The 18,046-nt window shown below is 41.4% G+C and overlaps 1 protein-coding gene across 1 annotated transcript in view; it reads left to right on the top strand.

Moving 5' to 3' along the window:
• VPS53 (vacuolar protein sorting 53 homolog (S. cerevisiae)) overlaps positions 1 to 18,046 on the top strand; it is a 140,091-nt gene that overhangs the window by 541 nt on the left and 121,504 nt on the right. The window contains exons 2-5 of the mRNA XM_005858327.2: positions 1,736 to 1,739; positions 2,434 to 2,516; positions 11,344 to 11,393; positions 14,383 to 14,449. Of these exons, the coding sequence (XP_005858389.1) occupies positions 1,736 to 1,739; positions 2,434 to 2,516; positions 11,344 to 11,393; positions 14,383 to 14,449 (204 nt within the window). The remainder of the gene's footprint in view (positions 1 to 1,735; positions 1,740 to 2,433; positions 2,517 to 11,343; positions 11,394 to 14,382; positions 14,450 to 18,046) is intronic.

Below are 18,046 nucleotides of genomic sequence, written 5' to 3'. Positions count from 1 at the left end.
CCCTGAGGGGAGGAGAGTGCGGGGGAGGGGGCGCTGTGGGGGTGGGACCTGGGGTGGCCCGAGGTGGGAGCTAGGCACGGAAGGGAAGGGACAAGTGTGGGGGGAGGTGGGGGAGGAAAGGGGTTCCTGGATCGAGGGGCGGGAGAGAGCCCTTCCTCGGCCTGGGTTGTGTTTGGAGGGGGCATCCTCCTGCGTTTGGGCCAAGCAGCGGTGCTTCCCGAAGGGACGGACCTGGAGGTGGACTCCTGGCCCGCAGCCCAGGGTTTGGGGGTGTAGAGCTGTCCCTGCATTCGCCCGGCTGCTGTGCCGCGGCTCCCAGGTCTCAGCCCAGCCCCTGGGGCGTGACTCCGAATTGACGGGAGAGTGTAACTTCGATTCCCGAAGCGGATCGAAGAGCAGAGGGGACATGTTGGACCAGGACCCCGTTATCGGGCTTACGTGGCTGACAGCTCCTGCCGTTGATGTGTTGGATGAGGTTGAAGGCTATTCTCAGGAGGCCTCCCTTCCCTGTGGGGACTCTCTAGTTGCCCAAATTCTCCTTTCAAGTTTATTGAGTTTTTAAAAGAGTATTGCTATTAAAAATAGTGATTCAGACCAGCGATTTTTTTAAAACCGGTGTGCCATGAGAGGAAAAGGTTAAAATCGCTCATTTAGATCCTTATAGAGCAGTGGTTCTCAACCTTCCTAATGCCGCGACCCTTTAATGCAGTTCCTCATGTTGTGGTGACCCCCAACCATAAAATGATTTTCGTTGCTACTTCATAACTGTAATTTTGCTACTGTTATGAATCATAATGTAAATATCTGATATGCAGGATGTATTTTCATTGTTACAAATTGAACATAATTAAAGCATAGTGATTAATCACAAAAACAATATGTAATTATATATGTGTTTTCCGATGGTCTTGGGCGACTCCTGTGAAAGGGTGGTTCGACCCCCAAAAGGGGTCGCGGCCCACAGGTTGAGAACCGCTGTTCTAGAGGGTACTGCTCTTGGTAAAAGGAGAAGAGCTCTCTTAGTAGAGTTTTAGGTGTGTTTTTCCAGGAGTGGTTGGCTTACCCATGCAAAGCTCACTTGGCTCATCCTGAGGGTGCCAGCCCATTGAGCACAGGTTTTGGTGTTCAGGCCACACTGCTCCCCACCCACCTCCGTTTGCAAAAAAAAAAAGTATTTCATTTACTCTTTGAACCTAGTGGGCTCTAATAGAAGAAGCAAATCAAACAGTCAGTTATTGTTTGACAGGATTTTAAGACACAGTTTTACTATTAATAATATTGAGTTCTAGCACAGGAGTGTTAAATTGAAATCAGAAAAGAATTTGCTAACCAGAATAACTATACTGAGCTGGTGAAATCCACTACCAGGGGATCACTCGATTACTTTTATAATCCACCTTGTTCAAGTTGCAACTTTTGAAGGGAGCTAGCCATGTTTCTCAGAAGGCAACATTCCTTTTCCTCTTAGAGACAGACAGTTCCTCATTGCCAGCTCTTCACTCCCTGACACCGTGTAAACCATAAAAATCTCTTCAGTGCATAGAAGATTCTATTGCTGAGACATAGTGCATTATGTCTCTTTTTTAATATGTTGTTTTACTATATTGTTTCTATCAAGACTTTTAAAATATATTGTTTTATTGATTTTAGAGAGAGGGATAGAGAGAGAGAGAGAAACATTGATGAGAGAGAAACATGGATAGGCTGTCTCCTGCACACCCCCACACTGGGGATGGAGCGTGTAACCAACCCCGGGCATGAGCCCTGACGGGGGAATTAATCTGTGAGCTCCTGGTTCAGGGGCAGATGCTCAAACACTGAGCCACACCAGCCCCGGCCAGGCAAGACTTTCTTAAAGATACAACCATGTCATCAGCTGGCTTAATCTGATTTGCACAATGCACACCTGTTGGCATTTTGTTGATATCTGTGGAACTTTTCACTGTTTCATATTCTGTTCTGTTAGTTGCACCAAGACCTAAGATGTTAAAATTACAGGTGTTGGTAAAAATTAAAGATTTTATTTTAACATATTTTTTTTCTTTTGCACATTTTTAATTTTGTAACAGCATTTATAATATCATTACTGTTGCTCTTCAGGGCTCAGATTGACTTTGCTCTTGACACATTTGCTTGTGCCTTGACTGTTGGGGTCCAGCTCCAGCAGGTCCAGGGGTTCCCGTAGGTGGGGATGGAGTTGGCGAAGAAGGAATGCCATGGAGACAGTTTTCAGTTGATCAGCAGCTTAGCCAGGTTCTCTAGCCAGGATCTCCAGCCAAGTTCTGTCTTATTTTAACATTTTATTGAGCATCTAAGTCTTATAAAATGAAAAAAAAATTGATTTTTGCCTTTTCCACCCAGTAGAGAGGAAAGAAATAATACATAAAACAAGACAGAAAGATGATGGTCATTTCTAATCCCCTATCTTTATATAGGTATTTCCAAGCCAGGATCCTCTAGATCGAGCAGATTTCAATGCTGTGGAGTATATCAATACCCTGTTCCCCACGGAGCAAGTAAGTATGCAGTTTCCTTCATTTTAGTGGCTTCTGGCTCTTCTTGAGTGTTATGATTGATGTGTTATTCTATAAAATCGAAGGAGCTGTGATAAAGAAGGAGTGTTAAATTGAAATCAAACTTCATTGTAACCAGGGGAGTAGCTAATATCAAATACTGTTGTTAAAGTGGAATTCTTTGTAGAGTGAGTATATTATTAGAAATTATACCCTTAAATATTTTCCACACACTGATATTTGCTGGACTAAATCTTAAGCCTCTACCCCCCAAATATTACATACCTATCCTAGCACCAATCTTAAATAAATCAGGTTTTAGTACTGTTTGCTATATAAATAAAGGATGAAAATATAGGTTTAATATTTTTTTCTCACACCCTAATGGGTATTATTGCAAACCCCTTGGGGATGCACACACCCTCCTCTGGAGATGCTGTTCTGGGCATGGGATATTCACAGAAGGACTCTTGACGGTAATGACTGGATCAGATTCACATTTAAAAAATTCCATCTGGCCCTGGCCGATTTGGGTCAGTGGTTAGAGCATCGGCCCTCAGTTTGAAGGGTCTTGGGTTCGATTCCTGGTCAAGGGCACGGACCTCAGTAGCAGGTTCAATCTCCGGCCCTGGTTGGAGCACATGCAGGAGGCACCCAGTCAATGTGTCTCTCTCCCATCAATGTTTGTCTTCCCATCCTTCCTCCCTCCCACTCTCTCTCTAAAGATCAATAAAAAAAATATCCTCATGTTAGAGATAGACAGTTCCTCATTGCCTCAATACTCAGGTGAGTATTCAAAAGTTTTTTTATCTGGCCCTGGCCAATGTGGCTCAGTTGGTTGGAGTGTCATCACATACACCAGAAGGTCAGGGCACATACCCAGGTTGCGGGTTTGATCTCCCATCGGGGTGTGTATGGGAGGCAGCCAATCGATGTTTCTCTCTCACATTGATATTTCTCTCCCTCTTCCTTCCTCTCATTAAAAACAATCCTATCCTATATAAAAGGTCAGGACCATAAGCATAACGACTGGAATGACTGCTCAACCAGTCGCTGTGAGGTGCATTGACCACCTCTCGGTCCCTCCCCTGTCCTGCAGGTTCTGATCACAGCATGATGAACGGGAACTGCGAAATGCGAACGGGGGTGGGGGTGGGTGTGGGGGAGGAGGACTGGAGATTGTTGGGTGGCGAGCAGTGGTGAGTGTCCAGTGGCAAGCTGCGGGGCATTGTGGGGGCGGTGAGCATCAAGGGGAGGCGAGCGTTGCAGGGCAGCGTGGGGCGGGGAGCTTTGCAGAGCGTCTTGGGGAGGCAGTGGTGTTGAGCGTAGGGGAGCGTCTTGGAGCAGTTGCAGGGCGGGAGCGTTGAGCATCGCAGCGTGTCACAGGCCGGCGGCAGTGAGGGGCAGCGTGGGGCAGCGGACGTGGCCCTGATTGCAGGCTAGGCCTAGGGACCGTACTCATGCACAATTTCGTGCGCTGGGCCTCTAGTAATCAATAAAAACATATCCTTGGGTGAGGATCAAAAAATATTCCATCTGGCAACAATGTGGAGGGTGAAATGGGGGGAGGCAGAACTGGAGGCAGGAAACCCAGTTAGCAAACTGCTGTGACAGATCACTTAAGAGAGATGATGAGAGCCCTGGCCGGTTTGGCTCAGTGGATAGAGCGTCGGCCTGCGGACTGAAGGGTCCCAGGCTCGATTCCGGTCAAGGGCATGTACCTTGGCGGGAACATCCCCAGTGGGGGGTATCAGGAGGCAGCTGATCGATGTTTCTAACTCTCTATATCCTCTCCCTTCCTCTCTGTAAAAAATCAATAAAATATAGATTAAAAAAAAGAGAGAGAGATGATGATGAGAGTGTCAGTAGAGACCAGGATGGAGAGAACAAGATCCAAGAGCTATTTAGGAGGCATAAGACAGAATTTGGTAGTTAAAGGGATGTAGAACCTGAAATCATTCATTTACTCAACAAAAAACACCTCCTCTGCTTCCCTCTGTAAGAAATTTGTGGCCAGAGGAATGGACAAGGCAAATACCCTCCTTCCCAATATAGAGCTTCCAGTCTAATAAAACCATTAGCAGGTTATAAGCAAATTATTATGCTTCACAATGACTTGTTTGTATAACTATTAATTATTTGTTACTTGATGTCAAAAGAGTTCTCACTTTGAGTACAAGGGTAATAATAGATTATATTTAGTGGATGCTTACCATGCACCAGGCACCATTCTAAACACGTAACAATGGTAAGTTCTCACTTTGTTAACATGCTTGCTTTACAATGAGAATAATGAGGCACCGAGAGTTAGAGAATGCCCAGCTACATATGATAGCATTGCCACGAAGGAAACATGCTCAATTACTGTGAAAACAGAGCATGCATCTGAGGGACCCAAAAGGGCTTCCATGAGGAAATGACATTTAAGCTGTGCATTATAGGCCAAATGAAGGATTTTGAACTTTGATTTCTAGTCTGGCAGACTAAGTGGGCGTTAGCACCTTTACTCTATATTGGGAGTAGGAAGAAAAAACAGGTTTCAGTGGCAAATAGGCTAGTAGGAGGATGTAAAGGTGAGCTCGTTTTGGAACATATTTGGGGCATCCAGGTAGAAATATGTGGTTGGATAGTATTTGAATCTGAAGCTCATAATCCCCATAATTGTTACTATCTTGGCATAAACCAGCTTTTTCTAATGGACATGTTAATTTTTAAAATAAAGTTGGAAAACATGGCATCCTACTATGTGATTATCTCTTTTGAGATTTCACAGATAGCCTTTAGCGCTCACATTTTCTTTGTTTTTTATTTAAAAATGATATCAGAAATTTATTAAAGTGTTGTTTTTTAATCCTCACCAGAGGACATGTTTTCACTGATTTTTTTTTTTTTTTTTGAGAGAGAGAGAGAGAGAGAGAGAGAGAGAGAGAGAGAAAGAAACATCAATCAGCTGCCTCCTGTAAGCACCCTGACAGAAGGTGGGAATTGAACCCGCCACCTTTCCGTGTACTGGAGGACGTAGAGCTCATCATTTTCTATGAAAAAGGAATTCTGGGAATTAGCTGGACATGGAAATTTGGGAACAACTGATATAGAGATAGTTTTAAACATGAAAATATTTCATTTACCCCACCCTATTAAGGTTGCTGACCCACTAAAACAAAAGTATGTGTTAGATTTGAAAATTATATAGGAAACCACCAGGTTCTTACATCTTACTGATATGTTGTTATATTTGTTTTTAAACTACTGTAGGGAGCACAAGACATCCAGATTTAGTTATGTGTCTCGCCTTATGCCCTCATGTACATGATAATGTGTTGTGAAATTTCTTAGGTGACTCAGAAAGTTTATGACCCAGGGTTACCTTTATTTCCCCAATCCCAGATTTACACTTAGCAATTTATCCCAGATTTCCATGGACCTTAAGGAAAGGTAATAAAAAGTAGTGGCATGATTTATAATTTCTTTCAGCTATTGCTATATCTTGGGCAAAACCCATCTCTATGCCTCATGGACCTGCAGTAAATACTTGTGAATTATAAATTTAGAATATTTAAAGTATGTCAGTATATCAAGAATAAATTCAGTGTCACTCCGAGGAGGAGGGTGTGAAGGTGTGTCTATTCAGTGGCAACTACCTCGTGTCTGTGTGGACTGGAACAGATCCTCAGATGTTTCTTACTCACCAGGTCCAGGTGTGGGGAACGTGAGTTTCTGTATGTAACAGGGCTCCCTGGGTGGTTCTGAAGAGTAGCTGGGCTTCCAGTCTCCTAGTAGAAAACTGAAGATGACAATTGTCATGTTTTCATTAGAGGTTTGATTAGGGAAACTAGATGAAATTTATATTAAAAAATAGAATTAAGCCTGGCTGGCGTGGCTCAGTGATTGAGCATTGACCTATGAACCAGGAGGTCATGGTTCGATTCCCAGGTTGCAGGCTCGATCCCCAGTAGGGGCATGCAGGAGGCAGCTGATCAATGATTCTCTGTCATCATTGATGTCTCTCTTTCTCTCTCTCTCTTTCCCTCTCCCTTCCTCTCTGTAATCAATAAAAATATATTGTAAAAAATAAAATTAAGAACTTTGAAAAAAAGAGTTATATGGAGCTGTTTATACAGAATTTTTAATGATTCCCTCAAAATGTATGCATCTGTGTGGTTAAGAGTAAAAAAGATGTCAAATTGCTTATCATCTAAGTTTAATTTTTTAAAAAGCCATATAGTATTTGCATAGAAGGAGCAGTAGAAGGTAATATACCAAAATGCTAATGGTGTTTATACTCTGTTGGGGATGAGTCTGATTTTATGTATTTTCTGTAATCAACAAGAATCACCATTAAAGTCAGGAAATACTTTTCAATAAATAAGACATTTTTAAGCGATGGAATTAACACTGTGCAGCCACATTACAACAGAACTAGAAGAATGATTCTCAAAGAGTAGATGTATCATCTCCACCCAGGGTAGCCAATCTGGATTCCTATGGGGCGTTTTCCCAACTGCCAGAGAGGCCTCAACCCCAGTGAGAATCATTGTTATCGAGAGGCACTGAGCTGATAGCAGGGAGTGTGTCATATCCCTCAGGTGTGTTGGGGTGCAGAAAAACTAGGTCAGGAACCATTGTATTAGAGGTGGCATGGTAGAATAAGAAAGAGTGAAGACCCAGGAGTCAGACCTCCACCAAATCCAGCCTCCGTGACCTTGGACAAAGTATCTATGCTTTCAGGGCCTATTGTCCATTCTTTATACCGAGGAGGAAAAGAGCCTGGTAAGAAGATTAAGGGAAATCATTTTTGTAAAATGTTCAGAGGAGTGTTGCATAACAGATCCACATTAAATGTTAGCACCCTTTTCCCTTTTGCTTCCCCAGTAGAAAATCTGGACGATAAAGAGCAAGTAGTCCACCTAACGTGCAGTCAAGTGTTACAATTTTCTTGTCTTTTAAAAGCTGTATTCATGGGGTACTTGGTATTTTTACGTGTTTTCCCCATTATTAGCTTGTTCTCTTAAGTGATATTTGTTTCAGAGTCTCCCTGGCCGATGTCTTTAGTGGTGGAACAAAAGTCCATCAAATATATGTGGCCTAATTTATTTAACTTTTCTATTGAGGGCCCTTTAGGTCATTCCCTGTTCTGTTTGTTTGTTTGTTTGTTTTTCTTTTTTTATTGTCTAAAGTTTTACATATGTCTCCTTTTTCCCAAAGAGTCCCCTTTTTGTGTGTGTGTGTTTTTAAAAAAATATATTTTTATTGATTTCAGAGAGGAAGGGAGAGGGGAAAGAGATAGAAACATCAATGATGAGAGAAATTTGATTAGCTGCCTTCTACATGCCCCACACTGGAGATTGAGCCCACAGCCTGGGCATGTGTCCTGACTGAGAATGAAAATGTGACCTCCTGGTTCACAGGTCCATGCTCAACAGGTTTGCTGACCAGGTTTGCATTTTTTTTTTAAAGATTTTAAAATTGATTTTCAGAGAGAGAGGAAGCAAGAGGGGAAGAGAGAGAGAGAAACAGCAATGTGACATCACATCCATGAGCAGCCTCCCACACACCCTCTACTGGGGATTGAGCCTGCAACCTGGGTATGTGCCCTGACCTGGATTCAAACCAGCAACCTCTCAGTGCATGGGATGATGCCCAGCCAACTGAGCCACACAGGCCAGGGTGTTTTTTGCTTTTTAAAATAAATGCAGTTGAACATCTGAAAGCATAATATATTTTGAATTATTCTTTTCGGGAAAATTGTTATGACTTAAGCAAGACCTTCATGTCTACAGAGTATTAAATTTAAGCAATAATTACTGTACCACCAAACATCAATATTTGCTGATGTGGAATGATCTTCAAGTTATATTGTTATGTGAAAAAAAAGCATGGTATAGGACAATGTGCATTTATATAAGGGAGGGGATATAAGTTATGGATCTGCTTCAGATACATAGACATCTCTGAGAATGTGCCAAAGAAACTGGCCCAGAGCCATTGCCTCTGGAGAGGAGAACTGGGAGGTAGATGGGCAGAACAGGGGAAAGGAAGCCTTGCTTTCCACTGTCTGCCTTTTTCTGTTTGAATTTTTGGTCCTCTACATGTTTTACCAATTTAAATAGATTACAATGTTAAATTTTGAGATAATTTTCCATTTGTAGAAAAGACGCAAGAATAGTACAAAGACTTCATGGCTGTCCTAGCTGGTTTGGTTCAGTGAATAGAGCATCGGGCCAGGAACTGATGGGCCACGGGTTCCATCTGGTCAAGGGCATGTACTTCAGTTGCAGGCCCTGTCCCCAGCCCTGGTTGGCGCATGTGGGAGGCAACCAATCCATGTGTCTCTCTAACATCGATGTTTCTCTCTGTCTCTCCCCCGCCCTTCCACTTGCTCTAAAAATTAATGGAAAAATATCTTTGGGTGAGTATTAACAAAACAAACAAACAGAAAGAATTCATGGCTACCCTTCATCCCCAATTTCCCAAATGTTAACATGTTTTAAATAGTTTTTTTAAGTACCAAAATTGTTTTTAAAAAAGGAATGGGTTCCAGCAGAGATAAGCCAGGTGAGAACTAGTATGCCTGTTTTGCATATGAGGAAATAGAAACTCAGAGAGGTTAAACCTCTTGCCCTCTAGACATACAGCAAATTTGTTTGTGGCAGAGATTTGCCAAACCCAGGTCCTCTGACAACTCAGGTTCTGTCACCACCGTGGTGATTTATACTCAGTCTAGTTGTGCAATGACAACTTGACAGAGGATTCCTCAATTAAAATAACTCTCTTTTCTGAGATTTATTGTTACCTCAGTCTGTTCTTGGGTTTCTGAAATTCAGAGTAACCATTGGCTTTGTCGGAACAGTAGACAAGATGTGAATGGCCCCATCTGACATCTCAAACACTTGTGACCTGATTTCCTTACCAGCCCTGCTCCCGGCGGGAGCCTGGTCTTCTCCTGCCAGCACAGTTTGCTGGTAGCAGTTCCTACATCACCCCCAGTTCTTGCTCAGATAAAATATCTGTTGGTAAAAGAGAAAGAGAGAAAGAGGACTGGTGCCTAAGTGGTTAAGAGTGTCGGCCTTCACACCTAAGGATCTTGGGTTTGATTCCTGGTCAAGTTCCCATTCGGAACATGTGCAGGAGGCAACCAATTGATCTCGCTCTCTCTCTCTCTCTCTCTCTCTCTCTCTTCTTCCCTTCCACTCTCTCTAAAAATATCAATGGAAAAAAATATCCTCTGGTGAGGATTACCCCCCCACCCCCAAAAAAGTGCTATTAAGTTGTACCATCTCTATTCCATTAGGGGGCACCATTTCCTCACATTTTTTGCTCCCTAATGTTGGAACTAGTCCATTTGTTTCTATTGTCATTGTCTTAAAAACAGAAATACCTGTATTATAATTACAATAGCACTGCATAGTCAATATAGAGCAGTTAGAAAATACTCAGGCAAAAATAAATTTTTTAAATCTTTCCTTTTCATGGATTACAGCTACTGCTACTGATTTCATAGAGCTACTAGTATAGATTACAAGTTCTAGTATTTATCATTCCAGACTATTTTCTAGTGGATCTATACACTTAGAAAAAATAGATATATTTATTTATTAAAGAGTAACATAATGTGGAAGAGTACACAAATCTTAAGTGTATAGCTTGATGAATTTTCACAAAATGAATTCAGCCATGTAACTACCACCCAGATCAAGAAATAAAACATCTTCATGCCCTAGCCAGTTTGGCTCAGTGGATAGAGCGTCAGCCTGCAGACTGAAGGGTCCTGGGTTCGATTCCGGTCAAGGGCACGTGCCTAGGTTGTGGGCTCGGTCCTCAGCTGCAGAAGGCAGCTGATCAATGATTCCCTCTCATCATTGATGTTTCTGTTTCTCTCTTCCTCTCCCTTCCTCTCTGAAATCAATAAAAATATATTTTTAAAAATCGCTTGAATAATTTATCTCTGACTGTTCAGAGTATGATAAAGTTACTATATATTAATTAAAAAAGTAGAAATGAAACATCTTTAGATGGCCCTGTCTTGCCTGCTCATAGTCACTGTCTCCTCCAAAGATAACCACCATCTTTGCTTCTAAAACGAGAGAATAGTTTCACTCATTTTTTAACTATAAAAATGGAATCCTACTGTATATACTCTTGTTGTCAAGCTTTCTTTTGTGTGCAACATTATATTAGTAAGATTTATCCATGTTGTATGTATGTTCATTCATTGCTATATTTGTTGTATGAATTTTTTAAAAATATATTTTATTGATGAGAGGAAGGGAGAGAGATAGAGAGTTAGAAACATCGATGAGAGAGAAACATCGATCAGCCGCCTCCTGCACATCTCCTACTGGGGATGTGCCCGCAACCCAGGTACATGCCCTTGACCGGAATCGAACCTGGGACCCTTCAGTCTGCAGGCCGACGCTCTATCCACTGAGCCAAACCGGTTTCGGCTGAATTTTTTATGATTCTATATATCAGGGGTCAGGCAAAGTTTCTGTAAAGGGCTAGATAATAAATATTTTAGGATTTGTGGACCATTCAATCTTTGTTGCAATTACTCAACTTTGTAGTTCAAAGCCAACTGTAGATAATATGTAAGTGAATGGGTATGGCTGTGTTCCAATAAAACTTCATTTATAAAAATAGATACCAGGCTGGATTTTGCAATAGTTGCCAATTACTGCTATACTTTTTTTTTTAAAGTAAAAATTGAATTGTACTCTCTGATTACATTTTCTGAGATGTCATCAATAGCCATTATAGTTCATCATTTCCCTGTAAAAGAGGAATTCCAGGAAGCGAAATAATAGCTGGCACTTTTCCTTCTTTATTGTAGTCTCTGGCAAACATAGACGAAGTTGTGAACAAGATTAGACTGAAAATAAGGTAAGTAATACGATATGATTATTAATAATGAAAAATATGCTTCATTATCTGAAATCTCACTTTTGCTATAAATGGTCATTTGAAAGAAAAATAATTCTTTTTATGTGGGTTTTCATACAAGCCTGTGGCAAAGACCTCAATTCTTTGATCAGTCTTTAATTATTTGTTAAAGGGAAGAAAACTGTAACAGGCTATTCAAAACAGTTGTTATAAAAGGAGGCAAAAGCATTTTTATATATTTTTTAACCATTTGTATGCCATAAGTGTCTATAGACACAAATGGCAGACCTTTTTTAATTAAATTCAAAATATCGTGGCGGTTAACTGGTTAAAATTGATTTTAGAAGGAGAGGAAATGAGAGAGCCTAGAAAGAGAGAGAGAGAAACATTGATGTTAGAGAGAAACAAGGATCGGTTGCCTCTCATACACACCTTAACCAGGGATCAAACCAAAACCTGGGTATGTGCCCTGACCAGGAATCAAACGCTGGACCTTTCAGTGTACAGGACGATGCTCCAACCCACTGAGCAACACTGGCCAGGGCAGCATTTCTACTATATTTGTAATGGCTTTATTTTCTTAGTAGATTTACTTTGTGTGTGTGTGTATTCCTAAGGCTTAGATATGAATATGGGCTTATATGTATACACATACATGTATAGACATATATTGGCCACATACCAGTTACCAATGAGGTTAGATCTGCTGGTTGGTATGGGTGGTGGCCCAAGATTAAACATTGTGATTAATCTAGGATGTGATTGTCTAGGGTGGTCATCAAGTGTCCTTCGTGCCCAATAGCCTTGTTCTGGTTTGTCCACATCTGAATTTCCAGTTTTAACACATGGTAGATACTCAGTGTTTATTTATTCATTATAATTATTACCATAACTAGTGGCCTGGTGCACGGATTCATGCATATTGAAAGGAAATTAATTAGAAAAAATATTTTAATATTGCTATTCACCCTTTCTCTATAATAGAAGTGTCAAAGGTGAAAGAAAATTAGTAAAATGTATATTAGGAAATGTTATTTGCAGTAAACCAGATTTGGGGCCGACAGTGCCCCAGCAACCCACGGCCAAAGGTGGAATCGCGCGGCCCCTCAAGGAATCAGGCTCCCTCCTCTCTGGTTCCGGGGTGCATCACCCGAGAACCGCAGCTGCCAAGTCACCACAGCTCAGCAGCACCTGCTTTGAGTGTCTGCCCCCTGGTGGTCAGTGCACATGATATGTACTGGACGGTCAGATGGTCACTTAGCCTTTTTTATATACATATATCTACACTAATAAAAGAGAAACATGCAAATTGGTGTTACTCCACTACGCCAACCAGCCAATCAGACGAGTATGCAAATTAACCCAACAAAGATGGCAGTTACTTTGCATATACAGGCACAGAATGAAGACTGAAGACAACGTAGAAGGAAGCCAAGTGCTGCAGAAGGGAGCGAAGCTGCAGAGAAACAAGCGGGGCAGCGGAGGCGGGAGCGAAGCCCGTCTCGGCGGGTTTCGCTCCCTTCTCTGCTTCACTCCGGTTGCAGAAAGCCCTATTTTTTGCAGGAATCTTCCTGCAATGGGCCTCTAGTATATATATTTGTGCACTCGGGGGGCGGGGGGGGTCCCTCAGCCCGGCCTGTGCCCTCTCGTAGTCTGGGACCCCTTGGGGAAAGACCACCTGCTGGCTTAGGCCCGCTCCCTGGGGGATTGGGCCTAAGCTGGCAGTCAGACATCCCTCTGGCAGCCCAGAAGCCTCGGGGGATGTCCACTTGCCAGCGGGGAGCAGGCCTAGCTGCAGTTGGACATCCTTAGCGCTGCTGAGGAGGCGGGAGAGGCTCTCACCACCACCGCTGTACTGGCAGCCGTCAGCCTGGCTTGTGGCTGAGCAGAGCTCCCCCTGTGAGAGCACACTGACCACCAGGAGGCAGCTCCTGCATTGAGCGTCTGCCCTCTGGTGGTCAGTGTATGCCATGGTGACTGGTCGTTCCGCTGTTAGGCTCAATTTGCATATTACCCTTTTATTATATAGGATATACACACACACACACACACACACACACACATATATTTATATATATTTGTAATTAAACATATTAAGTGTAGATTTGCTTTTTAACTTTTGATGAGAAGAAGCCTTTATTTTGAATCCAGGAGATGATTTTTCCCCCTTTGGATTTTTTTGGTGAAGACCTCTATTGTTAATGTTTTGTTGAATTGGATGCCTTAAGGAGTGCAAAGAAGCCAGTTCATCGTTTTGGTAGACTTTTGCTATAACAATTCTAGTGGAGACCACTAAGTTGTCTAGGGTTTGCACAAGTAATGGAAATTCTCTGATGATCCAGAAATCACTTGTGAGCCGGTTATTTTCCTTCTACTCGCATACCTTTAATGGATTCTTCAAGTAAAAATGGAATTGACTGAAATAGATGTCTCTGGTTGAGACATCATGAATGGCCCCTGTTGAGCCACTGGAGAAAGAGGAGCTAGAGGCTACAAATCTGTCTCCTGCATAGGTTGCACAATCAGGGCCCGGAGGTAAAGGACTGATTTCATATATTACCCTGGCTCCTTATCCCTTTTAAGGTTCTGGAGGAAGTTTCTGAGGAAAGAATTTATGTGGGGTAATTTGAATTTTCTGGCTTCTTCCCATAAAGTTTAAGCAACTTTCTCATTTTTGGTTTACTCCATGAAAAATACTAAAAGTTATATGGGTCTTTTGGACACTCTGAATACTAAGTGAAAACAGCCCTTTTTTAAAAAACAGAGACAACTCGTCAGTCTATGCTGGGCTTGGCTTTTTACACTACTGTTAGGCTCCACTTGGGCCCAAGGCCTCAGTGTTTCTTATATCATTCAAACTTGTTTGATTTTCTGGACAAGTGGGTACAATCTGCAGAAGATGCTGGATAAATTACTAACTCTTGCTCTTTTGATTAGCCCAGAATAGAGATTATTTTAATGATTTGTATTCTTTAACTTTTTTTACCAGGAGACTGGATGACAATATTCGAACTGTTGTAAGAGGTCAAACAAATGTGGGACAAGATGGCAGGCAAGTAAGTAACTTATTCTTCCCTATTCATTATGCTCCCCTAATTTCTTCAGAACCCAACTACCAAGTGCCTCCTTACAGAGCATTTTCTTATGGATCTGTCCCATACACAGCAGGAAATGTACATGACTTGTTCTACTAGTAATAGCGGTAGGCTGCCCAGACCAGCCATGAACTCTGTCACTCAGTGTTCCTTGAGCCACGGGCATATCAGCACATCTCACCCAGGCCGGGACATGCAAGCTGAAATGAGAAAACAGAAATCATCTTATCTTTATCTTTTGTGTGCTGTGTCTAAATGTGGTTGCTACTTTTATCTAGCTTATCTAGCTAAGTTGTTGGGATTTTGGTATTACTTTTGTTACTGCAAAAGATGGCAGTAACCTATGCATCAAAAGACACTATCAACAGCCCTAGCTGGTTTGGCTCAGTGGATGGAGCGTTGGCCTGTGGACTGAAGGGTCCCAGGTTCGATTCCAGTCAAGGGCACATGCCTGGGTTGCGGACTCAATCCCCAGTAGGGGGCATGCAGGAGGCAGCCAGTCAATGATTCTCTCTCTTCATTGATGTTTCTATCTCTCTCTCTCTCTGTCTCTCTCTCCCTTCCTCTCTGAAATTAATAAAAATATATTAAGAAAAGACACTGTCAACAGAATAAAAAGGCAACCTACAGAATGAGAGAAAATATATGCAAATCATATGTCTGATAAGGGATTAATATCCAAAATATATTGAGAACTCCTAAAATTCAACAACAAAAAACCAAACAGCCCAACAGTGGGCAAAGAACTTGAAGAGACATTTCTCCGAAGAAGATACAAGATTAGTCACTAAGTACATGATGCTCAAATCACTAATTATTAGGAAAATGCAAAGCACACCCAGTAGGATGGCTGCTATCAAAAAAACAGAAAATGCCCGGCCAGCATGGCTCAGTGGTTGAGCATTGACCTATGAACCAGGAGAACACGGTTCAATACCTAGTCAGGGCACATGCCGGGGTTGCAGGCTTGACCCCCAGTGTGGGGTGTGCAAGGAAACAGCCGATCAATGATTCTCTGTCATCACTGATGTTTTTCTCTCTCTCTCTCCCTCTGCCTTCTTCTCTGAAATCAATAAAAATATATTTTAAAAACAAACAAACAGGAAACAACAAGTGTCAGCAAAGCAACAGGGCTAAAAATCATGCAAAGACTAGGAAATAAGACCAGTTTTAGGATATGGATAAATTGGAACCCTTGTGCACTGTTGGTGGAATGTAAAATGATACAGCTGTATGTAAAACAGTATGGAAGTTCCTCAAAAAATTTAAAATATAGAATTACCATATGACCTAGCAATTCCACTTCTGGGTATATATACCCAAAATAATTGAAAGCAGGGTCTTGAAGAGATACTTGTATAGCCACGTTTATAGTAGCATTGTTCACAATAAGTAAAACGTAGAAGCAAAGTGTCCATTGACAGATGACTAGGTAAGCAAAATGTGGGATATGTATACAATGGGATATTATTCAACCTTAGAAAGAGAAATTCTGACATATGCTATATGGATGAACGTGAAGACATTATACTAAATGAAATAATCTTGTCACAAAAAATACTATATGATTCCACTTATATGAAGTAATTAGAATAGTGAAAATCATAAAGACAGAAAGTATAATTATAGTTGTCAGGGGCTGGGGGAGAATGGAAAGTTACTGTTTAATGGGTATAGAGCTTCAGTTTTAAAAGCTGAAAAGAATTATGGGATGGATGGTGGTGATGGCTGCACAAGAATGTGAATGTACTTATTACATTCAATTAAAAATGATTAAGATGATAAATTTTATGTGTATTTTAACACAATAAACTTTAAAAATCAAGATGGAAATAAAATTCATATATTACAAAAAAATAGTAATGTGACCTAGCTACAGTTCCTCGTGCCTAGTAACTAGATTGATTTCAGGAATTTTACATTTCCTTAGGATCTAGCTAAGGAGGGCTGTTGGAAGGGAATGAAGGGAAAAAGTATATGGGGAGGAGGTATTCTTCAATGATTCAGAGGCCAGATGTTATCTACTAACATTTCCCTTTTCATTTGCATTTTATTTTTCTGTTTAGGCATCATTTTTCAGAAATTGCTATCTAACAATGACGTGCATGTCTTTCCTCGTCTTCTTCTCATACAGTGTCTGGTTCTCCCTTTCCAGTACTAATTCAGTGAGGTTGGGTGTGCATCTTTGTAATAATAGCTTCAATTCTGTTATTTGTCCTGTTTGACATTTTTTAGTACAGCTGATTCCTTTTTTAAAAAAATTTGTATTGAATTTATTGGGATGACATTGATTAATAAAATTATATAAGTTTTTCGTGTACAATTCTGTAATGCATCATCTGTATATTGTATTGGGTGTTCATCACCAAAAGTCAAGTCTGCCGTCACCATTTATCCCCCTTCACCTATTTCACCCAGCCCCCCAGCCTCCTCCCCTCCAACAGCTGTCAGTACAGATGATTTCTTAAAATGTTAATTATGCTACCCAGATTTTTGGAAGGTGGGTGGAGGTTGTAATCCTGTGTAGAAATTTCCTCATCTTATATTCCTGTTCTCTCTACTAGTAGCTGACATGTGTTGAGTCTCTTTCTTTTATATTTTCAGTTTATTCATTTCTCTATTTTTCTTACATTCTATGACTTTCTTTTCCTGTTAATAATCACCTTCCGCTTGTCCATTTGTAAGTAGTCTACCTTCTTCCTTGTTGTCACCATCACTATTTGTGTGTAGACATACTAAATTCCTAAAACTGGTCCTATTTCCTAGTCCTTGCACGATTTTTAGCCCTTGCTGTTTTGCTTTATCTATTTAGGTTTTTCCAATGAAGCTTTGCTTCTCTGGCAGGTGAGGCCTATGTAATCGGGGCCCTTATAGTGGGAGATGTCATGTCATCTGGTCATGTCATCTACCTCTTCAGAAACCTCAGTGGGCTCTGTCTACCAAATTAAACCCAAATTCCTTTGCTTGGCATTCAGGGCCTCAGTCTACCTTTCCAATGCTGTTGCCTGTGTTTCATCCATACTGAAGACTTAATATTTTCTGGACTTAGGATGTGTCCTTCCTTTTTTAAAAAAAATTTATTTTTATTGATTTCAGAGAGAAAGGGAGAGGGAGAGAGAGATAGAAACATCAATGATGAGAGAGAAGCATTGACTGGCTGCCTTCTGCAAGCCTCCCACTGGGGATCGAGCCCGAAACCCGGGCATGTGCCCTTGACTGGAATCGAACCTGGGACCCTTCAGTGTGCAGGCTGACGCTCTATCCACTGAGCAAAACCAGCCAGGGCAGATGTGTCCTTCCTTTTGCTTAAAATTCTCTCTCCTTTTTCTCCCAATAGCTTAATTTCAAAATCTTACCTATTCCTAAGGCCCAGCTCAAATACCAGTTCTTTCATGAAATTTTGATTTATCTTAACTAGACAAACCAAAGGAATCAGAATTTTAGAACTAGAAGGGATTTGGAACTTGTCTGTTCCATTCCTCTCGTTTTACAGATGAGAAAATTGATCCCAGTGCCCCTCAGTTAATTAGATCTATTCCTTCCTGCCTGCAGACTCCC

The sequence above is a fragment of the Myotis brandtii genome, unplaced genomic scaffold (assembly GCF_000412655.1).
Source record: "Myotis brandtii unplaced genomic scaffold, ASM41265v1 scaffold1167, whole genome shotgun sequence".
In the NCBI taxonomy this organism is placed as follows: Eukaryota; Metazoa; Chordata; class Mammalia; order Chiroptera; family Vespertilionidae; genus Myotis; species Myotis brandtii.
The sequence above is the reverse complement of the archived record's forward strand: the minus strand, read 5'-3'. Positions and strand labels throughout refer to the sequence as shown.